Source organism: Hydra vulgaris, chromosome 06, assembly GCF_038396675.1.
Source record: "Hydra vulgaris chromosome 06, alternate assembly HydraT2T_AEP".
Classification (NCBI taxonomy): Eukaryota; Metazoa; Cnidaria; class Hydrozoa; order Anthoathecata; family Hydridae; genus Hydra; species Hydra vulgaris.
The window spans coordinates 23037501-23055000 of record NC_088925.1 but is presented as its reverse complement, the minus strand read 5'-3'; the positions used below and the strand labels follow the sequence as shown (position 1 = coordinate 23055000).

At 25.4% G+C, this 17500-nt stretch overlaps 2 protein-coding genes across 2 annotated transcripts in view; both read left to right on the top strand.

Moving 5' to 3' along the window:
- Positions 1-10146: 10146 nt before the first annotated feature.
- Positions 10147-17142, top strand: LOC101240225 (armadillo repeat-containing protein 8). Its single transcript, XM_065798595.1, has 8 exons — positions 10147-10154; positions 10240-10300; positions 10791-10866; positions 11008-11138; positions 11973-12029; positions 12124-12384; positions 15131-15223; positions 17134-17142. Exons 1-8 carry the CDS (start codon positions 10147-10149, stop codon positions 17140-17142), a joined length of 696 nt encoding a protein of 231 aa, XP_065654667.1.
- LOC136081733 (armadillo repeat-containing protein 8-like) overlaps positions 11973-17500 on the top strand; it is a 10030-nt gene continuing 4502 nt past the window's right edge. The window contains exons 1-3 of the mRNA XM_065799622.1: positions 11973-12029; positions 12124-12384; positions 17134-17311. Coding sequence (XP_065655694.1) covers positions 17228-17311 — 84 coding nt within the window. The 5' untranslated portion in view covers positions 11973-12029; positions 12124-12384; positions 17134-17227. The remainder of the gene's footprint in view (positions 12030-12123; positions 12385-17133; positions 17312-17500) is intronic.

Sequence of the window (17500 nt, the reverse complement as noted above, 5' to 3'; positions counted from 1 at the left end):
AATTTACTTCTTGTTCCATAGTAAAAGAAATAGAATTGTGTCTACTATTTATATATCTAAGAAAAAGATGCGCACCATTTTTTGACTGGAAAGCAACACAAATGTCATCAACGTATCTTTTATAGAAAAATATTTAATCCATTTATTTTCAAAATGACCCATGAACAAATTGGCATGAACAGGAGACAGTGGAGAACCCATTGCTACACCATCAAAGTTTGTCCTTAAAAAGAGCTTAAGCTTATTGAATTAAGATGGGTTGTAGGTAAATTAAAGCTGTCTTATATCTGCGCTGGTTGTTTACATAGCAATAGTATTATTGTTTTTCAGAATAATCGAACTTGTGCTTGAAGATAGCACAGCCATAGAATTTGCTATAGAAGCAGCAGCAGTCATCGGAAGTTTAGCTCAAGGTTTATTGACTTGTTTTTGTTATTATCATTTTTCTTAAACTTTAAGTAGTGTTTTTTATTATGATTGAAATTACCATATTGCTATCAGTGAGGTTATCTCTTTTTAACTTTAAAGTCACATATAAATCGCATAAATTAAATATAGGTGGAACTGAGTCATTACAGCGTGTTCTTGAATCACAAGCAGTTGCTATTCTTTGTAAAGGTGATTTTTTTTTTTTTTTCAAAATTTTAATTTATCATAAATTTAACTAAATATGGTAGTAGTGTAGTGGTAGGTAAGTAAGTTGTTCTGGAAGCATTTTTTTCTTTTAAAAAATAGTTCATATTTCTTAAAGATTAACAACAACAGCTTTTCTAATAAATTAAATAATGTAAAAGCATAGTAAATAAAATTATTAATATTATTAATATAAATAACATGACATAATAGGGTTTTACAAAAATAAAAAATAAAATTCATTTATTTCAAGTTTTGTTATTTACATTTACAGTTAATACAGCTATTATGTTTTTAAACTAGGAATTTGTCACCATGATGAAAAATTAGTACTTACTTGTTTGCGTTCTTTACGTACTTGCTATCTCACAAACCAAGTTCCTCCTGATCTAATATATGAGGATGTCAATTTAGTATCATCACTTGTTCAACTGTTAAGAAAAAATTCTCAGTGTGCTGAATGTGTGGCTAATATTTTGCTGCGGTCTTGCAAGGTTTTTTTTTTTCAATGTATTCATTAACCATTTAAATTTTATCTATGTTATTAAGTAGAAATAATCTGTTAAATATTTTGATTTCTGATTATGGCTTTAAATTATTATTGTTTATTTAGAATGTTAAAGACCAAACTACTCTATATGATGCTGGAGTTATTAGTGCTTTAGCAGTATGGTTAGATTGTAAACATCCGTCGGTATTAATTCCAGTAGTTGGGACATTGTCAGTAATTGTTTGTGCCAATGAAATGATTGCAAATGAGTTACTTCATGGTATGGTATTTTTCTTTGCAAAATATTAAGAATAAATGTTAAAATTTAAAAAAATAAATGTTTTTTCATTTTGAGCATTTCATTTTTATATTTTGATTGTTTGTTTAATTTTACTTAAAAACAATATTCTACAAGTCAAAGCTGGTAAAATTTAGGGAAAAAAAAGTTCTTTTGTACTATTTTATATTATTATATCAGTTCAAGAAAACTTCATTATCCATTAAGGCAAATATTAAAACAGTTATTAATAACCATTTTTGGAAAACTTATATTTTATGTTTATAATTTTGTAATTGATATATATTGTTACAGAAATAACAAACTTTTTAGGCATAAAACAATAATTATTAAACTAATCAAGTGAAACATTTAGGTTAAATAAAGCGTAAAGCCCCTAACATAAATGCTAGGCAAACCTGTTTGAACTATTAATTAAGACGCATCTAGCAACCTCCAAAAAGTAGATAAAAAGGAATGAAGAAGTAGTACAGGGAGGCGCATAAATAGTACAAGAGATGTGGAAGTTGTACATGAAAAGTGAAAGAAGAGCGGGAAGACGGAAGGGAACATATAGACAATTATAATATGTAAAATTAACGTTACTATTGTATTAGATAAAATATAGTAGTTATTAAAGATATTATAATTAGTACGATATAATTGTTTTCAGATATATTCAGAGTTTTATTAATTGGTTCTTTTAACAAGTGAAATAAGATTACAAAACAATATTTTTTTAATTAATAGATGATTGCTATAGTATTATGAAGAAATTGCTGATTCTCATATCTCCTGATCATGCTGATCCAGTTCAATTGGAAGCAAGTGCATGGTAAACTTTTTTTTTTTTGAATCATGAATATTTTAATACTGTTTCTGTTATTATTTATCATTGATTTAGCTTTGTTTTCAGACTTGCACAGCTTGGACTTTTTTTCAATAGCAAAATCTATATACAGTTGGTATAGCTGTAGGGCATGATGTTGGGTATATGGTAGATGCTAGTCACTGTAACAATTATTTTTTTTTCCTTCTCTCTTTACTCTAAAGTGAGAAGAAAAAAACTATTCTTAACCTCTTTGAAACACCACAGAAATATAATCCCTGGCCCCTAAGAAAAAAATCACCTTTGCTGCTACATTGAGGCATTTGATTTTAGCACTTTTTTCTTCCTATAATAATGCATTTTTTTGTAGTTATTTTGTATTGTTTATGCTTTTAGTTTTTATTGATTAGATTACCGTTTTTCATTTTATTCGTTGTTTTAATGTTTATTTTTTTAATTTGATATTTTCACCTTTACTACTATATGAGCTATGTTAACGATGAACTATTAATATTATCAATTATATTTTGTACTAACTTAAATAAGATCAAAATATAAGTAGGCGCTCTGTTAGTCATCTGTATGTGATTTTTGTGTTGCAGTAATGAATAACTTACTTTTTAACTGGTGAGCCACAACTTCTTTTGATAAACGCCACTGTGACAAAATGAACATGATCTTGCTAAATGTGGTTAAAGGGCTTAAAGTCTAATGGCTATGCTATACTCATCAGACAATGCTAATTGACTATATGCTTGAAGTTAGAACCTCACTTCATAACACATTTCACACCAGCACAGGGTCTCACTTCCAATTTTTTTAGCTAATACTTGTGGCTTGTGGGGACTAATATGTGCATTTGATTAATTGAAATCCAGCTCGTAGATTTAATGTCTGGCTTTGATATTCTAGTACATAAGTGATTATTACTTACCCAATTTGAAAGAGAATAACAAAATACTAGATGTCCAGGCAGAAGTGACCAAAGCATATCACTATTACACCTATAGTACAATTTGTTAACTAATTGCTTTTTAGTCATGAATTTTGTAAAGTCTTCAGAAATCGTTTGAACTCATTTTTTATGATTCTTTGTGTTTAAACAACTGAATTAGTACAAAAAGTTGAGTATATGAAATTTATTTTTGCTATGGCATGTATATACAACTGTCAAAATACAACTATCACCACTTCACCTTCTTGAATATAGTGTCACATATTACCGTTGTTGTATATATTATGGTAAGTTATAACACCCATACTCATAGGAGTATGGGTGTTATAACTTATTATGATATTGATGCTATTAACCTCATTCTGATGTTCTCACCCACCACCACACTCAACATAAAGAAATTATTTTTCTACACAAAAAAACTTTTACTACTCTTTTGAATTCTAACTACTGGGTCATATTATCTACAATATCTTTTTAGAATCACCTCTTATGTCTACCTGACTGTAATGCTTAATTTTGTCACCTGTATCAGGCCTTGTTTTATATAAAAAATGCTTAATGCATTTTCCTAATGTAAACTTGATTTTATAAAATTCTCTTTATTTTTTTATTTTTTAAAGACATTTAAAAAAATAATTTTTTTAATTACCACAAAACAAGTTAAATATTATTCAACTCATTTTTTTATTATCACTATTAGGGAATATTTTCTTTCAATTTTTTATTTGTATTAAATAATTAAATTTCAAAAGCGAAAAAATCGACCACTACAATAAAGAAATGAAATAAAACAAAAAATCATAATATAAACTAAAAATAAAATAAAGTTTAACTTTTTTTATCATTAATTTTATTTTTTGTTATTAAATAGATATTTAAGTAAATTTTTTTTATTGCAATCAAAAGTTGTATTAACATTCTTGTGCTCGTAAGATGATAAATAAAAATTTTTGTTTTAGTTCTTTAATAGTTTTTTTAAAGGTTTCATTTAACTTTGTATACACTCAAACCTCTTTTTGTGTGTTAGATAAGGACCACATAAAAGAAAACGCATTTAAAAAAATAACGACGTATGTACATACATATTACACATTTTAATCATTGAGATTGAAATTATTGCGCATTCAAAAATTAAATTATGTGAGATCGCACAAAAAAAATCGCATAAAACAAAACGCACAAATAAAGTATCGCATAAAAAAGGACTGCATAAAAAGAGGTTTGAGTGTACAAAAAAAAATTGTCATTTTCTAGAAACGATTTTGTTTTCTGTTACTAAATATTTCAATAAAATAATTAATAGAGCAGGGTGGCCAGTCAACTGGAAATCAGGGAAATTTTTTCTAGTCAGGAAAAAATCAGAGATTTTCAATTTTTTTTCCAAAAGTCAGGGAAAAAAATCTCTTTCAAAATTTTTTAATTTTTTTATAAATCTTTTTTTACAAACTCCCACACAACCATCATATAAAAAATAAATGTATATTCATTTTGCCTTACATTCATAAAATTGTATGGAAAAATAAAATATGAATGCTATTGTGGTAGTGGTGCAATGGTATATGCGGTAGTGGTGTGGTGGTTCACTTCATAAGCGAGAGGCTCCGAGTTCGATTCCCACTACGTCGCTGGTTGTACCACGCTCAACTTGTTTCTCCGCGCAGCAGCCTTGTTCGTCAAGGTTTGTGTTTCAGAGTTATAGAGTTGAGAGAGGGTTATAACCACAATTAAGTAGCCTCCTCGTCTGTAGTGGTCTTCTAGGCCTTGGGGAGGTGAATTAACAAAAGAGTATATATATATTATTACCCAAAGTTTATTACCTATCTTTGAAATATATAAATCTATTGAAATGTATGATTTTATTTAACTATGTTAATACAATGTTAATTTTTTCCTGGTAAATATTATAGAAATAAAAAAAATGTCTAAAATAACTTACTTTGATAATGACTGGATCAATCTTGAATGTCATCCATCATGGGGTTGGCTTAAGAGAGCTGATGATAAAACAAAGGGTATAAATGGTTTATGCGGAAAGACATTCCATAAGTATAAATATGGGTATAACAGCAGTCAAAAGTCATGAAAAAAGTGCAAAGGATTTAAAAAACATATCTTTAAAAAGCCAACCAACAGTATTTGGTTATTTTACTAACAAGTCACAGAAAAATACAGTATCACAAGGAACTGTTTCGTTAATGTCAACTTTAATAGCTTCTGAATAATTGGCATTAGCCAAATCTTTTCAATTAATGCCAATCATTTCAACAATTTCTTCCAGCGCAACAGTACCATCTTTCTCTTTATTTATGGCTCAGAATGAGTTAACATGTATACATTACTTAACAATCAAATACTTTAGGCACTATAGGTTACACAGCAGCATTTCTCTTACAGATCATGTTCAAAAATAGGACAACTGTTTCAGTTTATGTTTCCTGACAGTTTTATAGCTAAAAAAAATGACTATTGGGAAAACTAAAGTAGCCTATAACATTACACATGGTCTTGCCCCATATTTTCATGATCTTGTTTTAAAGATGGTGTTTAGCTCTACACACATAGTTGTATGTTTTGATGAGTCTTTAGACAATGTTGTTCGAAAAGGTCAAATGGATATTTGTTTTTGTTATTGGGATGTTATTCGCAACCATGTGGCTACAAGATACTTTTCATCAGTGTTTCATGGTCATGCATCTGCAAATAATTTGTACAATGGTTTTACAAGTGTTTTAAATCTTCAAACCAAAACTTTACAAATTTTTATGGATGGACCAAATGTGAATTGAAAATTTTTTGGTATTCTCAATGGTTGACAAAAAGTTTTAAACATCTATTCTTGAAGGTGAATGATGTGGCCTACGTGTTTTATATGGTGCATTTCAAATAGGTCATAAAAAGGTGAAATGGAATGTTAATGCAGAACTCAAAAGTTTTTATAAACTTTCTCATGATAGTCCTGCTCGTAGGACAGATTATCAAACAGTTTGTGGAAGTGATAAGTTTTCTCTGAAATTTTGTTCAACAAGATGGTTTGAAAATGTATCTGTATGTCAAAGAGCTTTAGATATTTATGATAATGTGTTGTTGTATGTCACGCAGTCTAAACTACCTAATAATTATACTGTAAACATTGTTACTGATGCTGTCAATCATAATTTTCTGATGCCTGCTAAAATTACTTTTTTTCAATATTTGGTTTCATTTGTAAAGCTTTCTTAAGACTTTTTCAGTCAGATTCTCCATTAGCATCATTCTTATATCAAGAACTTGAAAAGCTAATGAGATCTCTCATGCAGAACTTGAAATGAATGATGAATTGAAATGAAATGAAAAGAAAAAAGAAAAAGAAAAATGATGTATTGGAGGGAGTAAAATCTGTTATAAAGCTAATGGAAATAGACTTATCTGCGCAAAAGTGTCACCAAAAAAAAGGTAGCTCAAAGGACAAGTATATGATGGAATTCACCACACTGGTGGAGTTTGCAATGTGGAAATCAGCTCTGCAGAAAATTAAGGAATTAAATGCTAAAAAAACAAAGCTAAATCAACATTATCAGGAAGATATACATGAGACTGAAATAGAATTTAAATTGCTATCATGCAAAATGATATGAACAAATTTCCATTATTTTTGTTTAAAAAGATTTAAACTATTTTTTTTTAATTTAAAGATTATTTTTGTTTTAAAGTATTCGAGTTTTTTAAAATGCAAAAAAATATTTTACCAAACCATTTAAAATGTTAATTTTTTAATTTATCATAACTGAGATTTATAATTTTAAAATTAGCTTATACTTTGCTCTTTTGTCATTTTTTAAGAAAATTTATTCGTTTGCTATCAAAATTTCCAAATGAACATTAGGCAAACAGAACCAAATATATTGTATATATATTGGCATATGCGTATTTATTTTATAGTATTGTTTGCTGTTTGATTTATTATTAAACTCTTTGTTATCTTTATAAATTTTGAAGCTTAATCTGTTCCAGTGTTTTAATTTATTTCCATTTCAAAATACTAGTAAAAAGCTTACTTCACTTCATAGTAATAATATAGGAAAGTTTAAAACTTAAATTATGATCGTGCAACTTATATAGTATAAGAATATAAAAATAAAAAATATATATACAATATATAACATATATCCTTTATATTATTTTTTTTTCTTTATAATATCTTTATTATTAAACTAGAAAGCATTTACAAGCAAGAGTTAAAAAATTCAAAAACTCACACTTGTTTGAGTTTAGTAAATAGTGTTTATATGTAGTATAATTGTCAACTTTTGGTAACAAACTTTTTTACATAATCATCATTTAAAAATTAATGTAGTTTTTTATAAAATTAATTACTTTTTTTATCCTACCCCTTATAGAATAACTTAAAAGTTAAAAAATGATACAAAGTTGTTTAATGGAAATCCCTCTAGGCGTATGAAAAATTGCTCAATGCATACATAAAAAGTTTTTTGGGGTGAAAAAAACGTGTTTTTTGGTGTTGTTTTGCTTTTTTTTTTTTTAATTTTTTGTTTTTTTTGGCATAAATTTTGGAATAGTTTTCCTTTATTCTAGTATATTTTTAGTAAATGACCATTAAAAATTACATGTATAAACATCAGTTTAACTTAAATTTTTAGTTATATAAGTTATAATAAGTTATAATAAGTTAGTTATATATCTAGGCATACTGTAAGGAAATGTTTATTTGCCATGTTGTACTAACAACTGTGATACTTTTATTATAGAGTCATTCCATGCCAACTGGACCTAGGTCCAACATGAATCCTTTCAGATTTTGATGAAGCTTAGTGGGTTTGTTAATATCAATGAGAAAAGCAATTCCTGAAAATTTCAGCATAAAATTTTCTATGGTTCATGAGATATGGTCATTTGAAATTTCTGATTTTTACAAAAATAAAAACTTCAGTAGCATAAACATGTTTTGTTCATACTTTGAAGCTTTATATTTTAAAAACAAAATTTCAGAAAACCTTCTAGTTTTTTTTATTGTATACAACTCTAGACTTACTTTAATAAAATTTAGACATTGAATTCTTGAATGTCACATTTAATCCATTATGGCTACCTAAAAAACCAATAAAATTGTTTGCAAGTATAAAAGGTTGATTTTTGATTATATTGATAAGTCAATATACAAAACCTGCAGTTTAAGAAGTGAAAAGAAATATTTTTTTAGTTTTTATGTATGGTAGGCTTGTAAATTTTTAAAAATTTATTGATAAGATAAAATTCAGTAAAAACCTCTAAAAATGGCTGTGGCTAATACTTAGAAAAAAGTGCCTCCATTTCAAACCACCGGTAACCTAGGATCAACACTGGTTTTAAAAAGATTTTTTTCTTCTAATTTAATAGACTTTATTACAGTTATTTCAGAAAAAAAGATGGTGGGTAATCATGGGAAAGTTACAAAAATTAGAACAATGAAAAATACCCAAAATGCATTAAAAACAATAAAAATAAAGTTATTGTTGTACTTTAGTTTGTATTATATATTGTAATACAAAGTATGTATGAATTTAAAAGTATTTCATAATCAGTACTAGAAATAAGTCTTTAATTAAGCCTGAACTCAGTTTTTAAATAGCCCTAGCTCTTTCCTGCCCCCTCCCTGTGCATTTACTTTTTAACATTCACATTTTTTCCCAGAACTTAGAAAAAAATTGTAATTGAACACTTCTCTTTACATGGTGTGTATGGTTTTATGTCTGATGTATGAAGTGCCTTTATGCCCTAATATTTAATATCATGACTATAAATTTTAAAATATTTTTCCAATACATTCACTGTTCCACCCTTTCCCATTAATTTGACTTATTTGATTATCATTTGCAAATTTAGATTACAACTTATATACCAAGTTATAAGAGTTGACTTGTCAATACAATGTACAAGTTGATATTTAAAACAAATAAATCAAATTTATAATAACTTTGCTACATTTTGTTATTATTATACTTATGAAACAATTATGTACAATGAAATAATTCAGTTTTTTCTTTCCAATAAAACTAAAAAAACAAACTCCTGCGTGTTTTTTTCCCCAAAAAAAAGAAACAAAAAAGCGTGTCATATCTCTAGTTATGTCCACGGTCATAACACAGCTGATATTCAATATCACCAGCCACCAAAACATTATTGAAAAATTTAAAGATGTATTTATGATATATATCTTAAAGATGTATATTAAGGTTATGACTAAAAAAATTGTGTATATCTTGTAATCGCAAAGGATGAACTTTTGTAACCTAATTACTTAAAAGTTGTTATTAGAGTTGGTTCTAAAACATAATTCCTGCACCAAAACACTCAATGGCATGGTGGGCGTCTTATTTTACCAAAAGTATTTTTCTCCTAGAGTATATCATGTTGGAACTCAAAAATGAAATTTTATAGAGATTTCATAAATATCTTTTATAAGTCCAACCATCTTAAAATATGCAAGTATTGTTAAAAAAACCATCTTAAAATATAAAAATATTGTTTAAAAAAATGTCTTTAAAAGTGCTTTTTTCAATTTTTGTTAAAAGCATTAGTTTTTTTACAATGAATTTTAAAAAACCGAACTTTTATTTAAAAGTTTCCTTCTTTTTTTTTTTTCAACTATGAAATCTTGTTTTTTTAAAAATATAGCTTGATATACTTTTAGAGAGAAATATTTTTGGTACATGTTTGGTAATATATGGCACCCACCATTGTTGGGTGTTTTGGTGTGGGAACTTTTTTTTAAAATGAACGACATAATTGTGATTTTCTTAATCAGTATTAAAATGTTCATTGATTCCTACTACAGACCAAAAAATTATTTTTTTGTCATAACCTTAATGTATATATGTCTAAAAAAACAGAAAACTGTGGCTTACTAAATATCGGTTTAGTTATTTCTGAAATCACGCTTTGTTTTTACCACGTTTATATTGTTTTTTTGTTTATAACATAAAATGGCTTGGTAATACTATGCCTTTAATGTAATGTATATATACATAAATATATACATAAATTTTCTTATTTTTACACATTTTATTTTTACTCAGCCTATCAAAAATATTGCGTGCTTCTTCAACGAAAAGTTCTGATGAAATTCTCAAACAAAAGGTGTTTTTTTTTACTTCTAATATGATTTAATATTATCTAAAATGAATTTGTTAGTTCATTTTTGAATTGCTGTTTTTTTTTTTTTTTATTTAAGAAGTGTTATTATTTCAAAAAAGTTTATGCAAGTATATTTTCTCAATCAAATCTCGATGATTTCTAGAATTTATCAACATACCTGTCAGATAAAAACTTTTTAGTTTAAATGTTTACTTTTTAGTTTAAATGTTTGTGTTTTTTAGCTATTTTAAAATAACAGTTAAAATTTTTTAACTATTTTAATTATGGGTAGTTACATTTATTTTCATTATTTTTCAATATAAAAATTCTTCATTTTAAAAATATGAGAAATCTGATGTTTGCTTTTATTTTGATTGTATGTTTTTTGGTTGGTTTTGTGGTTACTATTTGGTTTTTACAATTTTTGTTTTACAAAACCATAATTTTCTACTGTTTTCATGTTATGATTTTGTATCATTAATTTGTTTTAAAGATTTTATCAGTCTTGGTGAGAATGTGCCATAGTGAAAAGCCTGATTATATTAGAATTATTGCAGCCAATTCTTTAGGTATTTTATTTTAATAAAAATTTTTTTTTTTTTAATTTGTTATTATTTTGCTGAAATAAGAAAACAACAACAAAAAAAATGTTTACAAAGCAAAACTTGAATAATTAAAATAAATTAAAGTTTTTGCAATATTTTTTGAAGCATATTTCATTGAAGATAGTATAACTCTGCAGGAAATAGCCTCTATTTCAAATCATCTCATCAAAAATATTGCACTATATTTTAAAGTAAATGCAGATGTATCTAAAGAAAATGCTGACAAATTAAAAGAGGTATGTTTTGATAAGAAATTAGTTATATATATTTAGTGCACATGTAACATATATTTATAATATATTTAGTATTATTATATAATACTAAATATTATTATATAATTATAAGAGCTTACTGTGCAAAATAATCTTTTCTAGTAAAGAAAACTTTTCTTTTTTTTCTAATAAAATAAAAACTAAATTGTATAAAGTCGCAATATCAAATATATCCCCCCCCCCTCCCTCCTAGTGTACAAAATCATGGTTATATTTTTCAGTTTATGTATCATAAAGATATAACAAGTATAATAAAGATCAAAAAAGACATAAGTGAAAAATTTTGGCCTTGTCATTTATTCTAATTAAGTAGTGTATGTAAGGTGATTCCCCTCAGGAGTGCATTCCAATCACCAATGATTTTTCCAGGAGTCTTAGACCTGCATAGATACTACTCATCAGCAATATTACATACCACAAATACTTATGTATATTTACCACATGTACATATTTATACATGTATTCATATTCATATACACGTATGCATATGTATATATACCACATATACATATATATATATATATATATATATATATATATATATATATATATATATATATATATATATATATATATATATATATATGTATTCATTAAGCATATATTTAGTATGTATTAGGTGTTTTTTTAGCATGTAATATGCGTATAGTGTTAGTATTTAAATATAAATTATATATATATGATATATATTTAGTATCTATTTTGTATTTAATATATTTTTATTTTTAAAAAAGAAATATGTATTAACAAATTTAAAAAAAAAAGTTAAATTAATTTAATGGCTTTTATTTATTTAAGAATGCATTTAAAGTTTATGCTGCACTTTCTGCAAATGATGAAAAAATTAGAAAACAAGTTAGTATGTTTTTAAAAAGAATAAATATATTAACTTATATTAAATATTATAACCTATATATTAAATATATTAACTTTTAAGTTTAAATTCTAGATTGTTGAAACATCCACAAATTTAATAACAGATATTCATGAAGCTATTAATCAAGACTGCAATATTTCTCTACAGGCAGCAGGTATGCAGTGTCTTCTGAGTCTTTCTCGCTCTGTTCAACAGTTGCATACCACTTTTCAAGATTCTAAATTATGGGAACCTGTAATATCTGCACTGAAATCGAGTTCTTCTGATGATATAATAAGTGTTTCTTCTTCAGTGTTGTGTAATCTACTTCTAGTTTTTTCGCCGTGCAAAGAGGTTTTTTATTTTTTTTTTTGATTAAGTAATTTATTTATTTTTTAAATATTAATATGGCAGTATATTTCATATGACAAGGTTAAAAGACGCAAAAGAAAAATTTTAAGTATATATTTCCAGTTAACATGTAAAAAACAGTATGCAGGTTGTAGGTAGTTGTTGTATGAATTTTATCCCATTTTTTTTCTTTTTTAACATTGAGTTATTTGTTCATAAAATGAGCTTACCACTTTTAAATGTTAATTATGCAAAATGAATGCAGTTAAGGGTTTATAAAATGACTGCAGTTAAGGGTTCATAAAATGACTGTAGTTAAGGGATAAAATGAATATACCACTATTTAACTCTTATTAAAAAAATGAAGATCAGATGAAAATATATTTATATAAATAGACTTGACTTTTTTAAGGTATTTTGTTAATTCACCATGTTTTGCTTGATTTTGCAAAATTGTGTGTTTTGAAAAGATTTATAACCCTTATATAACACTCTAGTTAGAAATGAGCTAAACAATGTTAAAGAGGAAGTATGCTTTCAAATAAGAAACTGTATTATGTCCCATTATTTTTTTCATCAATTTTCTACTTAATAAAAAAACAAAAGTTTTTATCATTTCTAAAATTATTTTTTTTTTTGTTTTTTTTTTTAACATTTATTGGAAGTAAGATAATAATAGATTTAGTAAGATAATAAAGATTTTTAAATTAAGGTAAAATTTAGTTTTATAGTAATGATATTAAAATTATTAAACCATTGGTTTTGTTTATTTATTAAACAAAAGGTTAACCTTCAGACCCTTATTGCATATTAGTACAGATCTGAGAAATATTTTGGTGATATATGTTACAGAATGCGGGATATCAGACCTTGATTTTATGCTGGGTTCCATATATCAGAAAAACTCATGAAACTCTGTATTTTTTGAGAGCGAAAGAAGTTGTTATTAAAAAGATTTTTTCTTAAAGTGCTTTTTCTTAAAGTGTTTTTTTTCTTAAGGTGCTTTTTCTTAAAGTGCAATATTAACTTTATTTATGAAAATTTTTCAAAATTTAATAAAAATAGTTTTAATAAAAAGATTATAATTGCATTATCTCGCTTAGTATTTTATTAAAGTTTTCTTTGAAATTCTTCACAGCCTAATATTAATTTGCTGTTTGTATAGTTTTTAGAAAAAGTGTTTAGTGCAAAAATTAAATCTTGTGAAACTGTCAAACATTCCGATCCTTTAGTATGTTTTTACAAATGGTATATTTATTAAAATATTTATAAATTATATATTTAAACAATCATGATAAAACTTTTTGTTTTCTTGCTTATTGTTAAATGAATAATGTTTTAATGGCTTCAAAAATGGTTAATTTTTTAAAGCTATAATATTTTTATGAAAATGTTTCTGTTCTCCAGTTATTTAATTAACTGAACTCAACTATCAGAAAATATAATTAAAAAATAGCAAATAACATTTCCAATAAAAAGAGCCTTAAAATCAGTATAAGAAAAGCAAAAGTAATCATAAAGTTTATATTATAAAATATTATTAATAAAAGAAATAAGTCTTTTTGAAAACTTTTAGATACAATGATAATAGTCTATTTTATTAAAAGAAAAATTAATACAAAATGTATTTACTTTCAGTAAAAGAAATTTGAAGTATTTCAAGTAGTTAAAGTAATATATTTCAAATAATTGCTACTATTTTAGTTGCTGGTTATTTTAATTTTATTTTTAAAATGTTCATTCAAAAAAGTAATAGTTAAAAAAAACTACAAGTCAATAAATATAAAGTCATCTAGCATCATTACATTTGCTTATATTTTTTATTTGTCATTGAAGCTAACTTTCGTACAACCTCAACAGCAATACCTAACTCGGCTTGTTATAAATTCATGTTCTTCTAAAGTTTAACAAGTGTACATAAATTAACAAACATTGGTTTACGCACACTTGTTATATGATAATTTTTAAAAATCAGTAATTGAGATTTGGTTCATAAGCAAAAATTATTACTGTTATAGAAGTAAAATATAAAAAGAAAGAAATAACAGTAATAATAGTAAAGAGAAATAACAGTAATAATAGTAAAGAAAAAAAAAATTATAATGTAGATTTAAGTTTTTAACAAAGCTATGATAAAAAATTTGATAATAAATTGTTTGTATTGGCTATAGTTATCTAACAGATTACTAATGTATCAAATTACTATGTATAATCTTATGAATCTTATGAGCTATATAAATTCTAAAATAAAACTAAATTAGTAAATGAATATTTCAACAGAATCTTTAGAAAAGCAAATATTTTCTCCTTTAGCACCCCTATGTTAAAGATCTTAAGCACCCCTATATTAAAGATCTTAAGCACCCTATGTTAAAAATCATCAAAAGTTTAAAAGTTTGTTTTTTTAAATATAAAATTATGACCTTTCTAAAAATATAAAGTTATGTCTTGCAGCAATATTTGTTTGTTTATTTTTAATGGAACCTGAAAAGCTCTAGATCTCTGGAGACAATTATCTTTCATATAACTCTTATTCATAATGTATTTTTTTTTGTTTTAATTGCTCTTTTTTTTTTAAATATTTGAGATTTTTTTTGAATAAACTAAAAGTATTAATCTCAAATGTGCAATATAAACATGATGGTTGTACACAAATGACACCAACTATATAAACATCATGTGTACACAATCAATTACATCAACGATATCAATTGTAAAGTTTAATTTACCTAATATTGTGTTTTTTAAGGTTCTTGTTGAGTATGGTGCTTTAGAAGTTTTGCTTGCTTTAATAAAAAGAAATGAACCACCTCTGCGTGTGAATGGTGTTTGGGGTCTTATGGTATGCATTAATTATTTATGCTGCACTCAGATTTATTTTTCAAGCATGATGAAAGAAGTGTCCTTCTTTTCTAGAACTTGGCTTCAGAGACAAACGAAGTTTTGAAAAAGAAAATTGTTGATTACGTTGGCATATCGAATATATTAAAGTAAGTTTTTGTGAGAACTTTGGTAGATAATGCAAGTGACATGGCAGAGTGGAGACACTAAACATTTGTTTCTGAATAGATTGGCTAATAAAAGATATCAGATCAGTATTGCTAGCACTTTTATATTATCCTTTAAAATCTTAAATCCTTTAAGATAACTTTTAACTATTCAATAGTTTATTAGGAAAACAGAATTTCTTGTTAAAATTGTGAAATAAATGAATGCTCTACCTTCTTTGAATGAATCCTCTTATTTGAGACATGTAGTTATGTAGAATTTTATTCTATAACACTCATTATTATTGCTTTTGGTAGTTTAAAGTTAAATTTTTATAAAAATGTGTGTACCTAAGCTTTTGGCAGGATTTTTTAATAAAAAATTCCAACAAATAAATCACATTATAAGTGCAGATAAGAAATTTATATAGTAATGTTGTGGTTGTTACTATAAAAAATAGTTACTTATACCTAGTTGGCTTTTTGTTTGATGATATTTCGAAAATTGTTTATTGTTTTTTAAACTTCTTTTACCATAATATCTTTGCTTCTTTTTGTATAAGAAATAATTATTCGCTAATAAAAACTAGAGATTGTCATATCTAGGGATAATTAAAATTCAGATTTTTATATCTGAAACTTTGATTGCACTTGTTTATTTTCATCAGTTTGGTTTTTTAGAAGCAACTTTATATTCCTAGCTTGTTTGATTTTTAGAATTATGTATGATTTAATATTTACAATTGAAAAGGAGAATGTGTTGCTAATTATTTAAGAACTTTAGGTAAAAGTTATAAATTTATTGAAATTAAAAGCTACTTGTTCAAGTTTTTTAAATGGCTTTTAATTTAGTCATTAATTAAAAAATAATGTTTTTGTCTGGTACATGGTAAAGAGTAAAACTAAAGACAATTTTGTAAAAACTATAAAGTTGTTATCAGTAAGAATTGCTTCAGCTAGCTGCAGTGTTTTTTTTTTTTTTATTATTGTAAACCTGTAATAAGCTATAACAACTCTTATGCATAATTTAAATCCACTGGGAGTGTATTTAATTTAAAATAAATGAAACTAAACCAACATAAAATATTTATAGTAAAAAACTCCAACTAAAACAACATAACAATGATAACATAATAAATTTTTTTATAGCAGACTTTTTTTCATTAATTATAATAAATTAGTAATTCTTTTATTTCTATATTATATATAGAAATAAAAGAATTATATAGTAATTTTTAACTTTAATTTAAATAATGAAAAATGCTGTAATTTTTAAACTTTGACTTTTATAATGTTAAGTTTGTTACTACCAGTTTGATACTATTTATTGAATGTTTATTGTTTAATGAGAAAAAATGATGTAACAGAAATTATAGTTTTAATAGTTTTAATTGTAGACTGTGATACCCAGTTTTATAACATTGTGTGTAATATTTTGATATTGTTATATTTTGATATTATATACTATATATAAATGATCGTTTAAATCATAAGATATTTATATTTAAAATTATCAGCAAATCAAAAATGAACTCTTCTTATATTTGTTGATGTTACTAAAAGTTGCAAATGTTAAGAAACATTTGCAACCTTAATATATTTGAAGACGTCTTGTAGGACATCTTCAAATATATTAGGGTTTTTAAAAAAAAATGAATTATTGCAACCTGATTTTCTTTAGATAATATACAGCACTCATGTAATAATAGCTTATGCATAACTTTTTCTAATGTATTAAAAGATAAAATGATAAATTTATTTTTAGATTACTTAATGATAGTCATGTTGAGGTTGCTGTAAAAGCACTTGGTGCTCTAAGGAACATTCTAACTGGAGGGGAAAAGGAAATAGATGCACTTATGAGTGTTTATGGACAAGAAATAATAAATTCAATTCGACCTTTAGTTGTCACTGAAAATCTCTCCGTGGACTTAAGAGAACAGGTAAATTTTTATATCAATTTACAAAGTTTATTTGAGTAGAAAAAATTATGTTTTCTATAGTTCTCAAAAATTAATTCACATAACAAACAACTCTGTGTGTTGTGCTTATTAATGTTTTGATAATGGCCGATAGTTTAGTTGGTATTTAATAAAATAACCTGTATAGTTTTGTATACTTGTTCAAAAGTA

What these genes read in the sequence shown, in the direction of transcription:
- LOC101240225 (XM_065798595.1), top strand. An exon ending in ATGCTGACAAATTAAAAGAG is followed by an intron (nt 11,139 to 11,972) that starts GTATGTTTTGAT and finishes TATTTATTTAAG; the next exon opens with AATGCATTTAAAGTTTATGC. An exon ending in ATGAAAAAATTAGAAAACAA is followed by an intron (nt 12,030 to 12,123) that starts GTTAGTATGTTT and finishes TTTAAATTCTAG; the next exon opens with ATTGTTGAAACATCCACAAA.